This window comes from Athene noctua, chromosome 7 (assembly GCF_965140245.1).
Source record: "Athene noctua chromosome 7, bAthNoc1.hap1.1, whole genome shotgun sequence".
Lineage (NCBI taxonomy): Eukaryota > Metazoa > Chordata > Aves > Strigiformes > Strigidae > Athene > Athene noctua.
Window position 1 is genome coordinate 25,887,464 of NC_134043.1, and position 17,993 is coordinate 25,905,456.

The 17,993-nt window shown below is 36.7% G+C and overlaps 1 protein-coding gene across 1 annotated transcript in view; it reads right to left on the reverse strand.

Annotated features, from left to right (window-relative positions):
• Positions 1 to 17,993, reverse strand: part of PDE11A (phosphodiesterase 11A) — a 139,973-nt gene that overhangs the window by 50,003 nt on the left and 71,977 nt on the right. The window contains exons 8-10 of the mRNA XM_074910981.1: positions 16,865 to 16,932; positions 16,411 to 16,503; positions 13,123 to 13,173 (exon numbers count right to left, since the gene is read on the reverse strand). Coding sequence (XP_074767082.1) covers positions 13,123 to 13,173; positions 16,411 to 16,503; positions 16,865 to 16,932 — 212 coding nt within the window. The remainder of the gene's footprint in view (positions 1 to 13,122; positions 13,174 to 16,410; positions 16,504 to 16,864; positions 16,933 to 17,993) is intronic.

The window sequence follows — 17,993 nt, forward strand, 5'->3', positions numbered from 1 at the left end:
GGGGGGCCATGGCGGGGCTGCAGGAGTGCACAGCTATGGCACTGGATCCTGTTCTTCTTGGCCATTGAAATTTTCTTTCTGAGCACCTGTGACAAATCAGGCTGGCAGTACAGTGGCTGGTAGTGAAAGTTATGCAAATGTATGAGTGGGCTACTGCTCCATTGGGAAGAAAGTCCTATTTCAGATCTGCTAGAGTGACAGCTATAACAGAATATTGTCAGGTAGACTATAAATAATACTGAGAACACCTTCAAATTTACAACATATGTTTACAGAAAAGCTACAGAGAACACTGCAGTGATTATCCTTAAAAAATGTTTTGTCTTTTTCTCCTTAGTTTTCATCAAGCTCTGATTGCAGGTTTAAAAGAAATCCACCCATTCTATTCTGAATTCATAAATCCCACCCTAAGACCACTCAGGACTGCCCAAAAGAACATTCTTAAAAAAACCCAGTTTCATCTTGCTACAGTTTAACAAGGCAAGCGGGTTATCCTGTATGAGGCTTCTGCAGGGCAGACTGTGAACACAGAGCCTGACGACTCTCCCTGTAGCAGAAAGTACATCCTGCACAGCACCCTTCAACCCACAAAGCACACCAGGAGAGAAAGCCTGAGCACCCAACCCACACAACACCACAAACTCTGGTTCACACAGAGCTCACAGCCTAATCGCCATGTTTTCTGAGAACAAATAAAATGTACGGATCATGCTCTTTCAACAAAAACAATAGGCACTTACATCTTATGTTTATTCAGCTCTTTATTTACTACCTATATATTACTAGCTTTATAAATTTTCTTTAAACAAAAGTTGCTTTCATCTCTCACAGCTTTGAGACGAAAAGCTGCAACACAACCATAAATACTTGTTTCTTGTCATTTGTGAGGTACTTAATGAAGTTCTTATAACACATGTTAACTGGCCCCTATGAAAATACCCTTATGATATTTGATATAGCTGTTCCTTTTCTCCTAGACACTTTGCATCTGGCAAATTAATGTTTTGAATATAATGTCTTATCTTCTCCTTCGACAGTGCTGCAGAGGGGCCGCAGCATCAGCCATGGATGCATGAATCTCAGTGAAGAGGTCTGTTTGCATGACTGTTTTAGGGACAGTGAGGATTGTCCATGCCTGGCACAAAGCTGTGGGGTGCACAAATACCTCAGCCTCCGCCAACTCCAACAGAGAGGCAGTGAACATGCAGACAAGTGAGAAAAGAGCCAGGCAAGGAGCTGGATATGGGACCCTAGCAGGGCTGCATTGCTGTGCCACACAGCACCCAGCTCACCAAGGTCTCGCTGCCATGGGGAAGTCATGATCCACAGACCAGGCCTTGCCACAACTTGCCATGGCATTGATGTGATTATACCACTTAAAACCTTTCCTTCTCACCACCCACAGCAATGGGTCTGCCTCAGGGAAAGTACGGATAACACAAGTAGATATCGGGAAGCAGTTTAACTGTGGAGTTTATGAAGGCCATAAATAGAAATAATTTTTTGTCGTTTTGAGGTGGGGGGTTTTGTGTGCCCATAAGCTTGTTGTATGCCTGGGAAAAAAACCACATGCTACTGCACAGCAGCACAGAAAGCAGGATTAGCTGAGTTACGCTGAAAAGCACCAAATAGGATGCTGTATGTGTAGAGGGATCACAAAGGCACTGGAAAACACAGATATCTGATGTTCTCAGCTTTTTGTGTGTGTGTTCAGAGCTGGGTGTAGCTTGTTGCAACGTACAAGATGACAGTACTCTTCACAGAAACGGCCTCATAAAATATTCAGTTTCCTGCTTTTGCCTGGGGTACAATCTGCACATTTTTCCATACAGTTGCAGCAAGAAAGAGCAGTGCTAGAGTCTATTTCTCATACATTTAAAGTGTTTACACTTTAAATTTGAAAGACTAAAAACGCAGATCTACTGACATAATTTCTCCATTACAAAGTACATTTACTCTGCCTGGGATTTTGCCCAGACTGAAACAAGAGGCTTTTGAGACTAAAACAATAGAGGAATTCCCCCCAGCAGACAATGAAACAGTGTAATAAATAACACATAGAAGGTTGTAATTGCAAATATTTTTTACATAATATATTCTAGATATATAGTTTTGCAGGCCCATACATCCCAAATATGAATTGATCTAGTGATAAGTGTGCATCCATGTGATCTTTTTTCCTTCAAATAATCCCAGAGCCTAAGATAATACTAAAAAGAAGAAGGGTCACTCATACAACAGATCTTTCAGCACAGCCTCACTCTTACAAGCTGATGGAGGAATGAAAAAAAAAAAATTGCTGGATGTAACATGGCTGAACCTATGAGGATATTTCTCTCAAGTCTCTTGGTGACTCATGCAAGAAAGACACGTTGCCTGTGCTGCTAACATATTCTACTACATGCACACACAAACATTATGATGGTGTGAAATTGCACTGGTATTACCTTTTTCAGATTTTACAGTTTAAAAGAAATGCTGCTAGGCAATCAGCCTTAAAGTGGAGCAAGGATGGCACCCAGTGGCCAAACAGATTCATCTCAGAAAAACATTTCTCAGCTACTTCCCATTCTTCACTTTCTGGAGTTTTAATTACAAAAAAAGGTTCTAGCGCTAATATGAACTCATTGGCAAAGTCGAAGGCCTTCTTCACATGGGGGATGTTTATGTTTCCTTTTGTAAAATATTTTGTAAAATTACCCCAACACCTATAGAAATATTGCTATTAATGATTTACAATCAATACCAGTAAACATTTATGACAAACTGTTTGCAGCCAGAACACTGTATAGAGGCAAAATAAGCAAAGAATAGTATTTTTTATGTTTGTAGGGTATATGGTAGGGAAAACAAAAGGTTTCTTCCTGATTTTAAAATCAGTACAACTACTAAGAAACTCGTTTAATTTTAAAATTAACTTTGGTAATATTAATGCCAATTAGGAAATTTCTGTCCAAATATAGTTTGGTGAAAAGCAACTTGATCTATTTAACCAGAAAATTCCCAGTTAATAACTGTCAGTCTGCTGGGGTTAAAAAAGGAATCCAAGAACAGATAAATAAATAATAATTTAAAATGTGAAATATTATGCATTTTTCTGGATTTCTTTAAAGAATTCTTTCTTCCATGAGATAAAAAACTCTACAATGGTCTTACTGGGTCAGTCTTGAATGCAGGTCTCAGAACAGTGAGCTGTCACGTACAGGGCTAGCCCCATGGATGTCTATCAACTGCGAGGGGAATAATTTGCTCCTTATTGATGGTGAAAGAACCATGATAAACCCACAGTGAACAACTCCTAAAGTACCATCCTTCACTGAAGTACCCCAATTTTTTAAATTATTCTGGTCCAATTTAAGTGCAGAAGTCTTTGCTAGATAGATTTTTCTTCCTGTTTGAAAACCTTTCCAAATATGAATTCCCAAGTCTGCCACTGACTAAAGCATACTACTTTATCATTTGACAAGTGTTGATTTTTTTTTCAATCATTCATCAGCTATTCCTCAGGCTTGAATGACATTTTAAATGTATTCTTTGCCTTATCATTTTTTGCATGGTCACTGGCTAAATAGTGTAGTAATGCTGAACTCTGTTTATTCCTTGATGCTTTCCAGGTGACAAGAGATACTTGTGAAGTAGACTGAAGGACAGGCAACAGGTCTGTTGGATAATGAATCATTTCACTTTCACTTGTGAGCAATGCTATGTCCCTAACAATTGCTATTTCCAATTTGTTTTTCTAAGCATTCTCAAGTCCTGGACCAACTGTGGTTTTGGATATGAAAACAGATGTAAGAAACACAAAACATCTCATGTAAATAACAAAATCCAGTATTTGAGAGCAGCAAAGAAGTAGCACACTTTTTTTTAGTATGGGTAAATTAATAACCATAAGTGTTTTATTACTCCTCTGCTGAAAACTTTTGTTGTTGAAGCACCACTGTATTAGTGCGCATAATTACTAAGAAACGGAAAACCAGCCACTATTAAAGGCAATGTCAGTAATATTTTAAACCACTTAGAATGGTTCTTTTAGTACTGTAAAAGAATATTAAAGTATAGCAGAAATTCTTAGAGTTATTATCTAAATCAACTGAAATCTATTTCAGCTTTACAGAATAAGTCTTTTAAAAAAAGTAGAACAAAGACCAGTTTTGACCATGCACATAATTTTAATTTTCTGTTATTCTCAGTAATTGAAGTTTAATACTTGTTAAGGTATTTAACAAGGAGATTTAAACTCTGGTCTAGCTATGAAGTAGCTGATCTTCGTAGTCATTTAGTCTCTAATATTTCCAGTTGCTGTGTGTCTTTACTCTGCAGACAGAATATCAATGTTGTTTTTTCACATTTTTTTAACCCTAACCCTTAAAGCTCCCTTCTTTTTAACCTACAGTGTATTCAGAAATTATTCTGTATAGCATAAACACTTAAGAATATATATATATATATATAACCTTTGCATATTAAAAAAATTCCACTGGAATTTCCTTATTGACATCTGCATTATGCCCTTGGCCTGACATAATCCACAGACCAGAACCTACTCTTTCTTGAAAGAAGCCTATCCCTTTTAAAAATTCATTTAATGACCTGGGATAAACTTATAAATGAACAGAAAAAATTGTCTGGGCATGGCTATATGATAAAATTGTGAGCTTTATCTAGCTTCCAGGCCACAGGTTGGTTTCTTTTGCCTTAACTCTCAAAATTATATACAGCTTTTCCTCAAGAGAAAGATTTTTTTTTTTCAAACAGGATTTACTTATGTACTACACTATAAAATAAACTTGTTTTGTGCAGGTTTATCATACAAATGCAACACAATTGCATCATACAAATCTTCTGCAGTCAGAAAGCAGAAGTGTTGAAATCTTTTACAGAGATGTTTTAATATTTCTGTCTCCTCTTTGAAGATGGGAAACCAAAACATGAAGTGCATTGCCCTGTTCAGATAATATGACAACACGAGGGCAGGGAACCTGCCCAATTAGACTACAGATATTCAGAGGTGGGCAGACAGGGTGGGTGTACTCTTCATTACTGCTATAACCTCCCTTTACCCCTCTACAGCCAACAAAGAGGGCCGTCTCCTTCAGAAAAAAGCTCAGGGCCTGAGCCTCACCAGGTTAAATTACTTCTTGTAAACCCTCCCTCCACAACATCCTGGAAAATTAATATTTCATCTGCCCTGGGGGGAAGGGAACATTTTACTCTGGCAGCTCTATTTTTTCACCTGGAAATAATAAACATTGTCATTTTAGAAATATAAGAGGAATCATTTCAGTGACGTTTTGCAGCAATTTAATCTCATCTTGATCAACTATGAAACTGTAAAATCAAATGCTGAAATTTCAATAAAAGTGTCTAAATTTTTGAAAACAAATTCTGAATTTTCATTACTTTTTCTATTAACTGTCCCTAGAATTAGGGTAGACACTGTAGTATGACACTAGTCTAGTAGTACAGCTCCAAAAGTAATTTGTAAACAGGTGCCTCTCATGCCTCTGACACACCACAGTCATCCCACTTTATTTCTGATAAAATGCCTCATGGAAGAAATCTAAGCAAAAAACCTCTTCCCCCCCCCAAGCTGTCATATTGCTCTTTTATATGCCTTATTCTCAATAAAACCTATCACACCGGAACAGGTTTCATGAGATGGTAACAATACCTGTATGAGAAGGGCTGTTGTACTAGGAGAAGTGCACCTGAGAATCCCAGGTCCCGTCACTGAGACAAGGAGCTGAAGAATGGCTTAGCAGAACAATCCAGAAATGCTTCCAGGGGCGGGTGGTTGAGAAAGCAAAAGAAACAGCTCACACCAAAACAAATAATTCAGCAAACTCAAGAGTTTTCATCAAACCCTAGCATCTTCAATTTCTGACATTTATTTATGACAGTAATGATCAAGTCAAAGCACATTTCCCTCCATTTTAAATATAGAAGGCATGGTCTCTTTTCTGGATGATAAAAAGTGATGCAAAGAATGTAGTTTCCTATTTTTTTTTTCCAAGCGGTGCTGTTGGAAAGCACTGATTAATAACATGAGAGTAGTTGTGTTGTGTCAGACCAAAAGTCCTTCTAAGCCCTGTACCTTAGCTTTGAGAGTGACCAAGAGCAGGGAAGACTATTTGAACTGAAAACCCCTACTTTCTTGGTGCACCCCTCTCAGCTTCAGTGAGCTGTGCTTCAGAGATTTCCTGAACCAGAGATGACTGTCATTATACAACAGCCCTCGTTTTGCCTTTTCTTTCTGTTAATTCATCATTTTTAACTCATTAACATCTATGGTCATAGGTCATATAGTGTTAAGTACATGTTTGCTGAAGAGAGATCTTTAGTCAGGTTAAAATCTGTACCCTGGTAATTTCATTTGATGCCCCTAAACCTAAACATTGTATGAGAAAAGACCATGAACAATCTTTCCCTATTCTTCCATGCCATTTCCTCTCATCACTGAAATTGTAAAAATTTTTTTAGTTTTATATATCTTTAGAAAACAGAGCACTAGCTTGATGTCAACAGATTATAGCCTCACATTTCAGAAACTAGTGTAAAATCCCCAGTATTTTATTTTAAAATATTATTTATTATTTTTAATAATTTTCAGTGTATGCAACGTGTTCCTGACTTCTTGTTTCCATGACAACTGAAGACATAGGCAGATGTAAAAATGTGTGAAATAATGTAATACAATAAAGACCTCAATTTCATGAATTATGAAACTCTTAACACTATGCCTTAGGTCTTGTCTTACGTGGGCAGTGCATGTGGAAAAAGCAGAAAAAATAAAGTGTGTTTTACATCTTGTGAACATGTGCATTTCTCAAAAGGGAAAAAAAGGAACACAGCTCAATATTAATACTTAAGCCCTGTTTACCCTCAAGGTTTCTCCTTATTTTTTTTTCCTCGTTGTCACTACTCTCAGTGGAACTTGAGCAGCTAGAATAGCATTGGGCAAAAGCTCGGTGCCAGCACAGACTCTCCTGTGACAGCCAAGGAGGAGTCCAAGAGTCTGTGTGACTAGCCCCGGGGGACAATCTGAAAAACACTTAAGCATGTGAATAGCTTCATGCACTTACATAGAATTGTAAGTCTCTGAAGAACAGTATCTGTTTCCCCATATGCATGGCTGGGACCACAGCTTGCAATACTGACTGCGATATGATTACATGCCTTCGGTCCTTGGTAAACTCATGTTACCAAACAGTGAAATGGCAGTGTCATCGATGAATAAAAACCTCACCTTCTAGCTATGCATATTTAAATGGCAATATTTCATAAGTGGTCCAAAACACAAAGGCCATCTAGCCTTTCTGAATTTTAATTACCGAGGAAGACTATAATGTAATTATTATAAACCACTACAAATTATTTAATTACAAGAACATAAAAGGAACTAAAATAGTTCTAAATTGAAAGATTGGTGACAGCAGAGAATAACATAGTTTAGGAATGCTTTACCAATTCTTACAGAGATTGGAGACAAAATACATAAAATTCAGCTTTTCATTGTGCTGCCCACTGTTATTCATTTAAGGGTGGGTATAAAATTGTAACAGCGTAAGACATGAATAACAAATTCACTTTATAGCATACATGTAACACACTCCAAGTATCAAATTCACTTGAATCCATCATCTGTCATGGATTAAACTGTTTACATTGTCATATACAGGAATAGTCCTAAAAGTTGTTTCCTTTTTTGGTTCAATTCTTTCCATCATTATTTAGTTAAATGTCTGTGTTTTTAAGAGAGATACAAAAGCATCCCTATGTGGAGGTAGGTCTTAACTAGCCATGTGTCAGGCTATGGAATTGAGAAATACAGGAACTGCTATTCAGGCTACATTTTGAATCGAAGATTCTGTAAAGCAGGTGATACATTATCTTCTGTTGTGTAGCTCTCCTGTGTGCTGTTTGACCTAAAAAAGGGAATCTCTCACAGGGCTATAAATAATGCATCATAGTCATTAAATATTGATCTGGCTTATAACACTCACAGCTGCACAATTAGGTTAGCTTTTAAAAATAGCCTCTTGTATATTACCCGTAATAGGACAGTGTTTACATATTCTCCTTGGTGAAACTATATTAGTTAAATTTAAAGGTGATGTGTGTTTGTGGGACTGCTTGCTAAGTCACAGGACTTGTTCTTTACTGTCTCAGAAGTCAGTAACTCTTGCTATAAATATCCTGTCCTGGGCACAATTCTGCATTCTTTACTCATGTATCTTGGCTTGCTATATCTGTCTAAAAGACAACTATTTTTAGGCTTGGAGCGCCTGCATTTCAATGAAAAGAAACCTGGCACTACAGGACAATGCTACAGGATAGCATCAATCAGATTAATCAAACTTCACTAGTCTTACATTTTTCTATTCCAGTACTACAAATGCTTATAACTAAACGCTAGTGCTAGTTACACAAAGGAAATAACAGAATTGTCTTTTAAGTCTAAACTACAAGAGAGAACTGAGCTGCCAAAGTTTTTAAAATCATACCTATCTGTATCTTCTTAAAAAGGAATATTGATATGGCTATGATTCACTGGTGCATTACTTTAGCTTATCCTGCCAAAATTCAGTTTGAATTTAGTGTAGTTAGGTAGATGCAAGTGAAGAGAAGCATTGTGATAAAATAGGCTCAAGACTTCAAGAGAGACATTCTCACATATGCAGGAAATGTTTGCACTTAAGGTGGACTTTTTTTTGTATTACTTGCAAATTCCCAGGAAAAGTTAAATTTTTCTCCCTGTATCTAGAGCTGAATCTATAGAAATCTACTTACCTCAGTAATGCAGCAACACATCAGAAAACCTAAAAAATATTATGCAGTTTATATGAACTTCGCAGTATATTAGATTTAAACTATTTTTGGTTTTTTGGAAGGCAGCATAATCTAAATCTAAAATTTAAAAAATCAATGTTGAAAAATATTTAGTAGCAAATAAATGAAAACTGATCTGGCAATGGAGAGACTGTTTTAACCCTATAAATCATTCACAAAATCCATATCCTCTTTCTTAGAACCTGGAAGTACAGTGCATATCCCAAATACAGGCATAATGGTAGCTACCCAAAATTAAATCTGATTAATAATTAATTCTGATTCAATTGCCTGTCACTGAAACTCTATCAATTAAGCTTCCATATATTTTTATCCATTTTAAAAACCTACCCATTTTCAGGAAAAAAGACCCATTTTACACCACATGATAACTCAAGTCTTTACTTAACTTACATTTTAAACTTACATTAAAAGAGGACTGGATCTTAAATTTTAACTTTTTTTCAGAGATCTTGTTCCACCAGAAAATGCCATACAAAAGACTGACTGCCAGTTTTACAAATTCCAAACAAAGCCGAAGATCAACAACATCCTCCTGACATCAACGACAAATGTCCTATTATCTTCCTTGGGGCCAGATTATTACCCCCAGAGACTAAGGGATTTGCTCAGGTTCTGAATCCAGATCTCTGCAGTTCCATTTGTGTCTACCTGGAGGGCTAAGCCCCCTCCCTCATCACTACAACGGGCTCACTGGGTTAAGGGTGTGAATTCTCCATTCCCACTCCCCAGGGTGCGGGCAGCAGGCTGCATGGGTGCCTCCATCCAGGTTGGCTGAGCTGCACCTGCCTGCGCTGCCTTGGAGCCTCGTACCCATCCTGCTCGTGCCAGCCTCCTGAGAAATGTGTGCCTGTTAGAGTACGTGCTAATGAATCCCAAAAGCTTTAATGCACATAATGAAAAGGACTGGTGACATAAAATTTTACAGTAATGATTCATATAATTGGATCCTATTTTGACAAAAAAACCCCATCCATTCATTAATAGAACAATTTCTAATCATGTAAGCATTTTTAAAATTGCCTTTCAGATTTTTATTAGTAAAAGCTATGTTCTAGAAACAACGGAAGTGGAATCCCTTCAAAAATGTGCAAACCCCCCTGTTCAGTGTGAATCTGTGTTGCTGCTTCATTTTAACACAGCTGTAGAAATCAGATATGGAATAAGCCAATTGCATGACATTGTCCAGTGTCATACAATGTTTCATTGCTCCATGCTGTGAACTTCTCTCTGTATTTTCCAGCTCCACAACCAATGGTGCTCTGCACTTTTTCCCACCCTAGCATCTGGAGAAAGGCATTTAATTTCTTATGGGTTTCTTACTAAGATGAGTTTTTTATGTTGTTTCATTAATTCTTAGGATTAGTAGCAACAGAAATAAATGTTATTTATTTTACAGAACCTGCTCACGGTGATTACATTTAATTCTTAAGAACATACCAGGTATATTTGTGAATATGTATATTTGTGAATTCTCCCAACAACAGTAGGAAATTATTGACAAAATTTCAAGTAAAAAAATCAACTTTAACAAGCCTTGCTAGGCTTTCTGTAATGCAATAAAATTAATTCACTGGTAAAAGCCAGAGGAAAAATAAACTTCAAGTACACTTGCAATTTTTCACTTTGTATCAGAATATTCTTGAGACCTTAGGCAAATAAAAATTAATGGAAAAGCATTTTATTAAGACTATAAAGAAATAAGATGACAAAAGTGGAAATAAACAACTTGAACTAGGAGGAAGAATATATTATTATTTCTAAGCTGCTAGGGTCCAGTTACAGTATGTTTGGGGTAATATGTTGAAAAGTTGTCAACTCAAATGTATTGTCACTCCAAAGTCATTAATTACTGTTAGGTCCCATGTCAGTCAAGAGCCTGTAGTGAACTACTGGCATTACTCTCATTTAGATGTTTCTATCATGTCTATTTGTTACTGTTCTGACTGAACCAGAACATCAGGTAAATTGTAACAGACATTTCCTCTGACATCTGCCAATAAATCACCAAAGGGAGAGGGGACAGTTTTAGCCCCAAACACCCCCAGAGGGAGGAATTGTTTATTAGCCAGTCAAGTCTAGAAGATGACCCTAATATAACAAAGGGCTTATACAAAAGATAACAACATAACAAACAGAGGAGAGAGCAGTGATTTCAGGGTAGGATGCCCCAGGAGACCTCAGCAGGGAGACTGGCTGCCAGGGCTCTGCAAGGTGGGGGAAACGGAAACAGTTTCATCCCACAGATGGATGGGCCTCTCTGGGGATGAACTCTCTGCCCACAAGACACGCTGGTCCTCTCTGGGTTTTTGTTGTTTTGTTTTGTTTACAACTAGTGGTGTAAAGCATTAACAAAGACTACCTGGCACTCGTTTTGTCAAGAATTGAAAGTGACACAACTGGATATAGGAAAGGGAAAATTTTTCTGAAAAAGTATCTCATCTTAGTTTAATAATAGCTGGCTTATATTCCTCATTTTCTCATCTGTTTTCTTTATAAAAAATATATCTATTGGGATTATTAATGAATCATTAACCCTTAAATGGATAGTTACATGCCTTCAAGGTAAATGGATAATGACAAGATGTTCCTTACTTGAAGACTGGCAAATCTATTAATGAAGACACCTGGGAAAACAAGTAGAATAGCTCCTCATCACACCAGTATCTAATTCCAAAGAGTCACATAGCAAGCTTTTATTTCAACTCACAGACCATGATGGCGAATGTCTTTTAATGGCTGACAGCAACCATGAAGTATGGCCCTCTGGTATCTAGAAAGATAACACTTGAATCCTGACAGTCATAGAAGCTATATTACAACTATATTACAGGTGTTTATTCTAAGGTAAACTAAAACAAAAAAAAAAAAAAAAAAAAAAAGGAAAAAAAAAAGGAAAAAAAGAAGAAATATTTATGGTCCTTTATCCCTTTCTTTCCCTTCTCTCTCACAGTGTTCAGTGTTACTTTGCTAAGTGTAAATGCAACATATTAAGCACACAAAAATATTTTCTGCTGGCTGAAGCATTGGAGCAATCTTCAAGCATGTTTGATTCCAGCAATACATCAGTAATCTAATCTTCAGCTTGCAAAAAAGTAGGCAACTGCACCAATAACTACAATGATGGGAGAATATTACACCCTTATCACCAGGTATTGATACAGAGTTATAAGGCACAGCCATAATTTGGGCAATAATCTACAAACTTATTAACTAACTAGGAATAGCTGCCCTTCCTCAGCCCAAGTAACTCATTAGTATCAGCTCTGCTAAGTCACCCACAGCTTTCCCCTTCCACCACAACTATCCCCACAGTGCAGAGATCAGGATGCAGCCACACAGCCAAACGTCAGAATAACCATCAAACAGCTATTTTTCAGCCAGGCAGGTGCCAGGGAGCCACAGCAGGAAATGCCAGCAGTGTGGAGTCACAACAGTCCAGATCTCCTTCCCAGGCCTTGCCGCAGCCTCTGATGCACTTTGTATATCAGAGACCAAGTTGATACCCACCATGAGAACCCCCCAAACAGCTTTGAGGAGCCCTCTACAACACTGACTCCTCATAGCCGAGGAAAGTGCCACCCTTTCCCTAGTGTTTCCTCAAGCAGAAAAGGACAAACAAAGCCTATCACAAAAGCAGCTCTGGAGTGCTGTCGGAGATGAATGAGCAAGGTCACTGCTCCTCTTACTCTCTACCCCTTGGCAAGGCAGAATTCAGTGAGAAGACACAGTTATTGGTCCCTAGCAATGCTATGTTCAGCACACATCGCTTTACAGTTCTGCCCAGGACACTTACAGAAGTTGGAAGAGGATTTCCCACCTTCATGTCCAGCCTTCTGAGCCTATGCATAATCTTGATAGTGAATGCTCTGTTTTTTTGGTAAACACAGGACAGCTTCCACACTATAAGCATGCAAAGACTCAAGTTCCACTCATTTTCTCTAGTCTCTTCCTCACCCCCCACTATAGTATGACTTCCCTATGGTGATTCTTGTTGAGGAGGCCACCAAATCCATGTTGACATGCAGTTCCAGCAGCTGGTGCTGGGTTAACATTTTGCTACTGTGCACCCATCACTGCAGCTCTTCATCCTTTGAAAGGTTTTTTTCCACCTTCCCTGCCTAAGAGCCTAATATGTAATATATCCATCATAAATCATTGTTAATGATGATTTTCTGCTTTTGATATAAATCTTTTCTCTCAGATAATCTACATCCTTTTAAATTTACTGCTATATTTTCAGAAATAACTAAAAACTTAAATCCTTACCTTAAATTTATCAACTTCTGCCTTCGAACATGTTGCATGATAAGATAACACCTGCCCCAGAACAAAAGATAACAAAACATTTTTGTAGACTCGACAAGTAGAAATAATAGGGTTCCCTACTGCAGTCTAATCAACGATGTTTAAAACAAATTTAATTAATATTTATGCATTGTAATTCAGTTCTGAATGTCATCATATAATAACTAATTGCAGGTTATCAGGTATACATCTGGCATTTATGTTGCAGGGAATTTTATAGGACGTCATGAACAATAAGTAATTCAATATTATAAGCATTCCTACATTGTTCTCCTGGAGTTCTACAATTAAAAGAGAAAGAATTTAATATAAAAACAACAGTAGATTTATAGACTTTAAATAATGCCTTTTGCTATACAGTAAAGCTTTAATGCCTTTGCTAGTGGCACATTATTGCATGCAAATTAGCACCTCTATGCTATGTCTGACATTCTCTTCAATACCATTCTGGAGATGAAACCATTACATCAAATGCACAAAGTGTTGCACACCTCCTCTGTTACCTGTAAGTATGCATACATTTACATGGAATAAATTATATCCTTATGTGACAATGCTAACATTAAACAAGCACTCCAGAAGGTGCAAGAGCCATCCGGTGTACTAGACCCACCAAGGGTCCTCATTTTGAAATTGTTTTCATCTATGAATGTCTCTGTTACTCATATAAATACGTAAACTCTATCTCAAATGTCCTTAGCTTGCAGTACCTTGTGGCAATATGTCCCAAGATGTATTTACTCATATCAATTTTGTAGAGGTGTCATCTTTTACAGTAATAGGAAATCATTCCTGCACTACAGAAGAATAAATAGCATACACCAATTCATTTGTTCTGTCCCACGTTTTACTTTCTGTAACTATACATCACGTCCTTCCTCACATATTAGATATTTTTCTGACCAACCATATTATAGCTTCTCAGAAATCTATAAGGTTAGTAAAGTTATGGCTTCTGCCATGACAGATTACACTTAATACCAAAATTCTCATCAAGATTCTTTATCTGTATTCATTATATCCCACTAGATTTTTACAGCCTTCCTTTGTATTGTTATTCTAACCTTTTACTCATTTGCAAATTTTGCATCCTTAATATATAAAACAGAATTTAGCCTGTTTTTTAACCATATAGCATCCTACTGTCAACCTTTCCCCATCATTTGTTTACATTTTGCTCTTCTTAGTCAATCTTATGAGAATTCTATAAGAAAAACAGTATCTGTACAGCTGTTTAAGAATCTTATGATAAATAAATCAAATTGATTTATTTTACATCTGATATCAAGTCATTTTCAAATGCCACTCATCGCCACACTATCTAAATACATTAAATACTAATAAAGTATTCTATTACTGAAAAATGGATTCACAGTCCTTCAGAATATACCATTCTTTTGTTCAGTACGTTTCTGCTGTATCTTCAATCACTTCACACAAATATTATCATGAGTTGTTGCTCATTTATAGAAAGAATTACTCTTCACTGAAGCATAGTGGCCATTTATCAAGCCTATAATCTACATTCAAGCTATATGGCTATTAGTCTTTTTTAGATCAAAGGAAGAAGCTGTATTTTAAACCAAGAAATTTAATTTTTCTTTACTTCAGTATTAAATAACAAACTTCTATGTTAATTTTCAACCCTCTGTATCTGAGCGTGATATCTAGCACTGCTGTACATTTCTTGCCAGGAGAAGTATTACTTCTAAGGTGTCATGCTGCACAAATATCTGGGGCGTTTGAGGGCTTACAGTAATTCATGACTATGATATGTGAAGAAAAAGGAATCTTGAAGGAGGCCTGAAAAGGAAATGTTTTAACTTTTTTCCTCTAAGTGAATAGATATACAGGAATAATAAAACCCACCACTTATACTTAGAATGTTTTCTAACACAAATTGTCCTATTGACTTCAAAAAAGCCTTAACATGCCTATGTGCTTTACAGGCTAAAACCCTAATACAGAAATAATTATCTCCAACCCTAAAGCAAAAAAAAAAAAGCAATCCAGTTTGATTTTTGTTTTAATAGAGAGAAATTCATATCTCAGTCAGGCCAACACTATTTTTGTGGTTCTTATTGTGATGGTGGGTATTGTATGAACCCAAAGGAACTATACAGTTAAAGGGTACACACATCAGGGATAGCTAGATCATTTTCTCACCACATGTGAAATTTAAAACAATACTGAAATCTTTGTGACATTACCCTTTCATCAGAGAAATGTTTTAAGATTAAACAGTTTTACATAATGCTTTTTAAAATATCTTACATTTCCTTCAAACCACTCTTAATTATTTTGGTAGGAATAACATAAATTTGTAAAGCTATCCCCAAAACTCCAAGCTTTGTTCTCACCAAGATTATTTTTAATATGTTTATGTTTAAAATCTCCAGAATATAAGAGAATAGTATACTTTATTGTTGAATTGGCTTACAGAAGTTTAAATAATCATAATTTTTTGAAATGTTCTGTATTTTAGAGTTTTCACAGGAGCTGGTAGATTTTAATTTTCATGAACAACAGAGGGGAGTGGAAACAGGAAAAGAAATTCCTACAAAGGCAATGGTCAAAAAAAAGATAAATTTGTCCCTCCATTTAGCTACTCTATATGCATTTTCAAGAAAGACATGATGTGTTGAAATGCCAGGACCTTGGATTACACATTCATCTTGACCCGCAGCAGAGCTCTTACTGAGCTGCCAGCCATCCTGCTTTAACTTTATTTTAGCAGGACATAAATCTGATAAGGGTTCAGCAGATGTTGCTTTTGATACTAAAAAACCCTATGATGATGATCACTTCTTCAGATTTTGTCCTGGTCACAGTATGTTTTATTCACACTTTACAACTCTAGGAAAACAACAACAAGCTATCCAAAATATCAAATTCTAAAGAATTTTCAGTTACTGATGGACAAAAAATACATATAACACCTAGATTAATTCCTGCACTTACACCTGTAAGTAACTAGATTTTCCATCATCACCGTCCCACCTTCTAACATAGAAAACATATGCATCAAATGAGATATCCAGGTTTAAAACTATATGAGCTCTGTATGAGTTCCACACTAAACATACCCTGAGAAAGATTCTCTTCAGCATTACCTTAATAAGACAATACTCGAAGGTGCAGAGAGGTAGATACAGAAAATGATGCTAACTACAATAAATTCAGAAGCAGTATGTTCCTTTACATGTGACACTTATGAGCAAGAAAGGTTTCATTGAGATGTACACATACGTCAAGAGCCACAGACTGTTTTGCCCAGGATTTCTTCACTTGGTCATACATAATTGTGTTGTTGATGCCCAGGCCACAAAAAATAACAAAAGCCTAAAATTAAAAAGACAAAAAAGAAAAGGAAGTCAATTATAATACACAAAGATGAATGCTGGCTTAATCATGAAAAGGAATTGTATGGAAAAATTAGGAATAATTCTGCTTAGACAAGTTATCTTGAGAATGTAAGTCAGTCACTGGCCTCAACAAGATGAGAAAGATTAGATGCAAAGAACTTGTTTTAATTAGGATGCAACCTTATTAAATGAGGAGTTCTGAGAATTTATGTCAAACCACAAATACAGAAAAAACATTTTCTCCCCGCCTCCCTAGAGTAGCCTGAAGCAGCACTACCCAGAAATATAAAATCCTGCTGGAAAAGTATGATTATGCTACAAAATTGAATGCCTCTTACTTCAAACAGTCGCTGGTCAGCATCGTCAAAGGGTTTCCCATCAAGCCTGTTCAACACTTGAGCTACACCTTCAGAAAGAGTTAATATGAATTATAATCTTCATTCATTAATTCACAATTCGGAATATTTTGTTAACTAGTAACATTTAAAATACATCTTTCAAACTGAAAAGCAAAGCTGCAAGTATTTATTCTAAAAATCATTAAACAGACATAAACGTGTAGAAGTCTGATTGTTTTGATACCAGGACTCAGCTTATTACTTTCAACTGTGATTTTTTACTCTCCAAGTATAATACCACAAATCTAAAAGTTACTCGCGATGTTTTCACAAAAGGTTAAAGATCTCCTTGGGAAAGAAATTGAGCACTTTGCTAACAGCAATCATGTAAGTTGTCCTAGCAATTTGAAGTTACTAACAAAATTTACTGAATCAGTACTTTCATTCCTAAAATCTTACTTGGTTTAGCATCACCTGGGTATATAAGTCCTTTTTTTCTCATGACTAGTCCATAAATTCATTGAACCAATGAAAAAAAAAAAAGGTGTTCGAAGCTTTTGGTTCTAGCTGAACTGAGTTCTACTGCAACAAACCAATTCTATTTCATTTAGCTACAATATGCCCTTAGAAAAATAAGAGCTATCAGCAGTCAAGGGTTCAGTTTCTTTCTATTTCTTTAAGGTAATACTCACTGCACAACACACAATGAACCATATTTTTAAAAGACTCAATTCCCACATCATCTCTGCTGAATAAGCTCTAAGATCCTGATCCTGCATGACACCAAGTGCCTTCAGCAATGCACGGCTGATCTCAGCTCTCACCGACAGCCACAGCACACAGGGATGCAACTCTTGCCCTGCTGGTTTAAATTGCTATTGCTTTGACTTGAATTCTTCTGTGGAAAGTTAACAGAGGAATCTGGCACTGTTATTTACAAATGGTGCTCTTTTTTGTGCCAAGAGCAGGTAATAACACAGGGCCAATTGCAGGTGTATCATAGCTAGGAAGCATCCTATCAAACAAGCAATAAAACCCTGTCACATCCTGATCCAGCACACACCACTGCCACAGGCAACTCTGACAGCTGCCACAGCCTCTAGAGAAAGTCTTCTCTGACTGTGTAGTT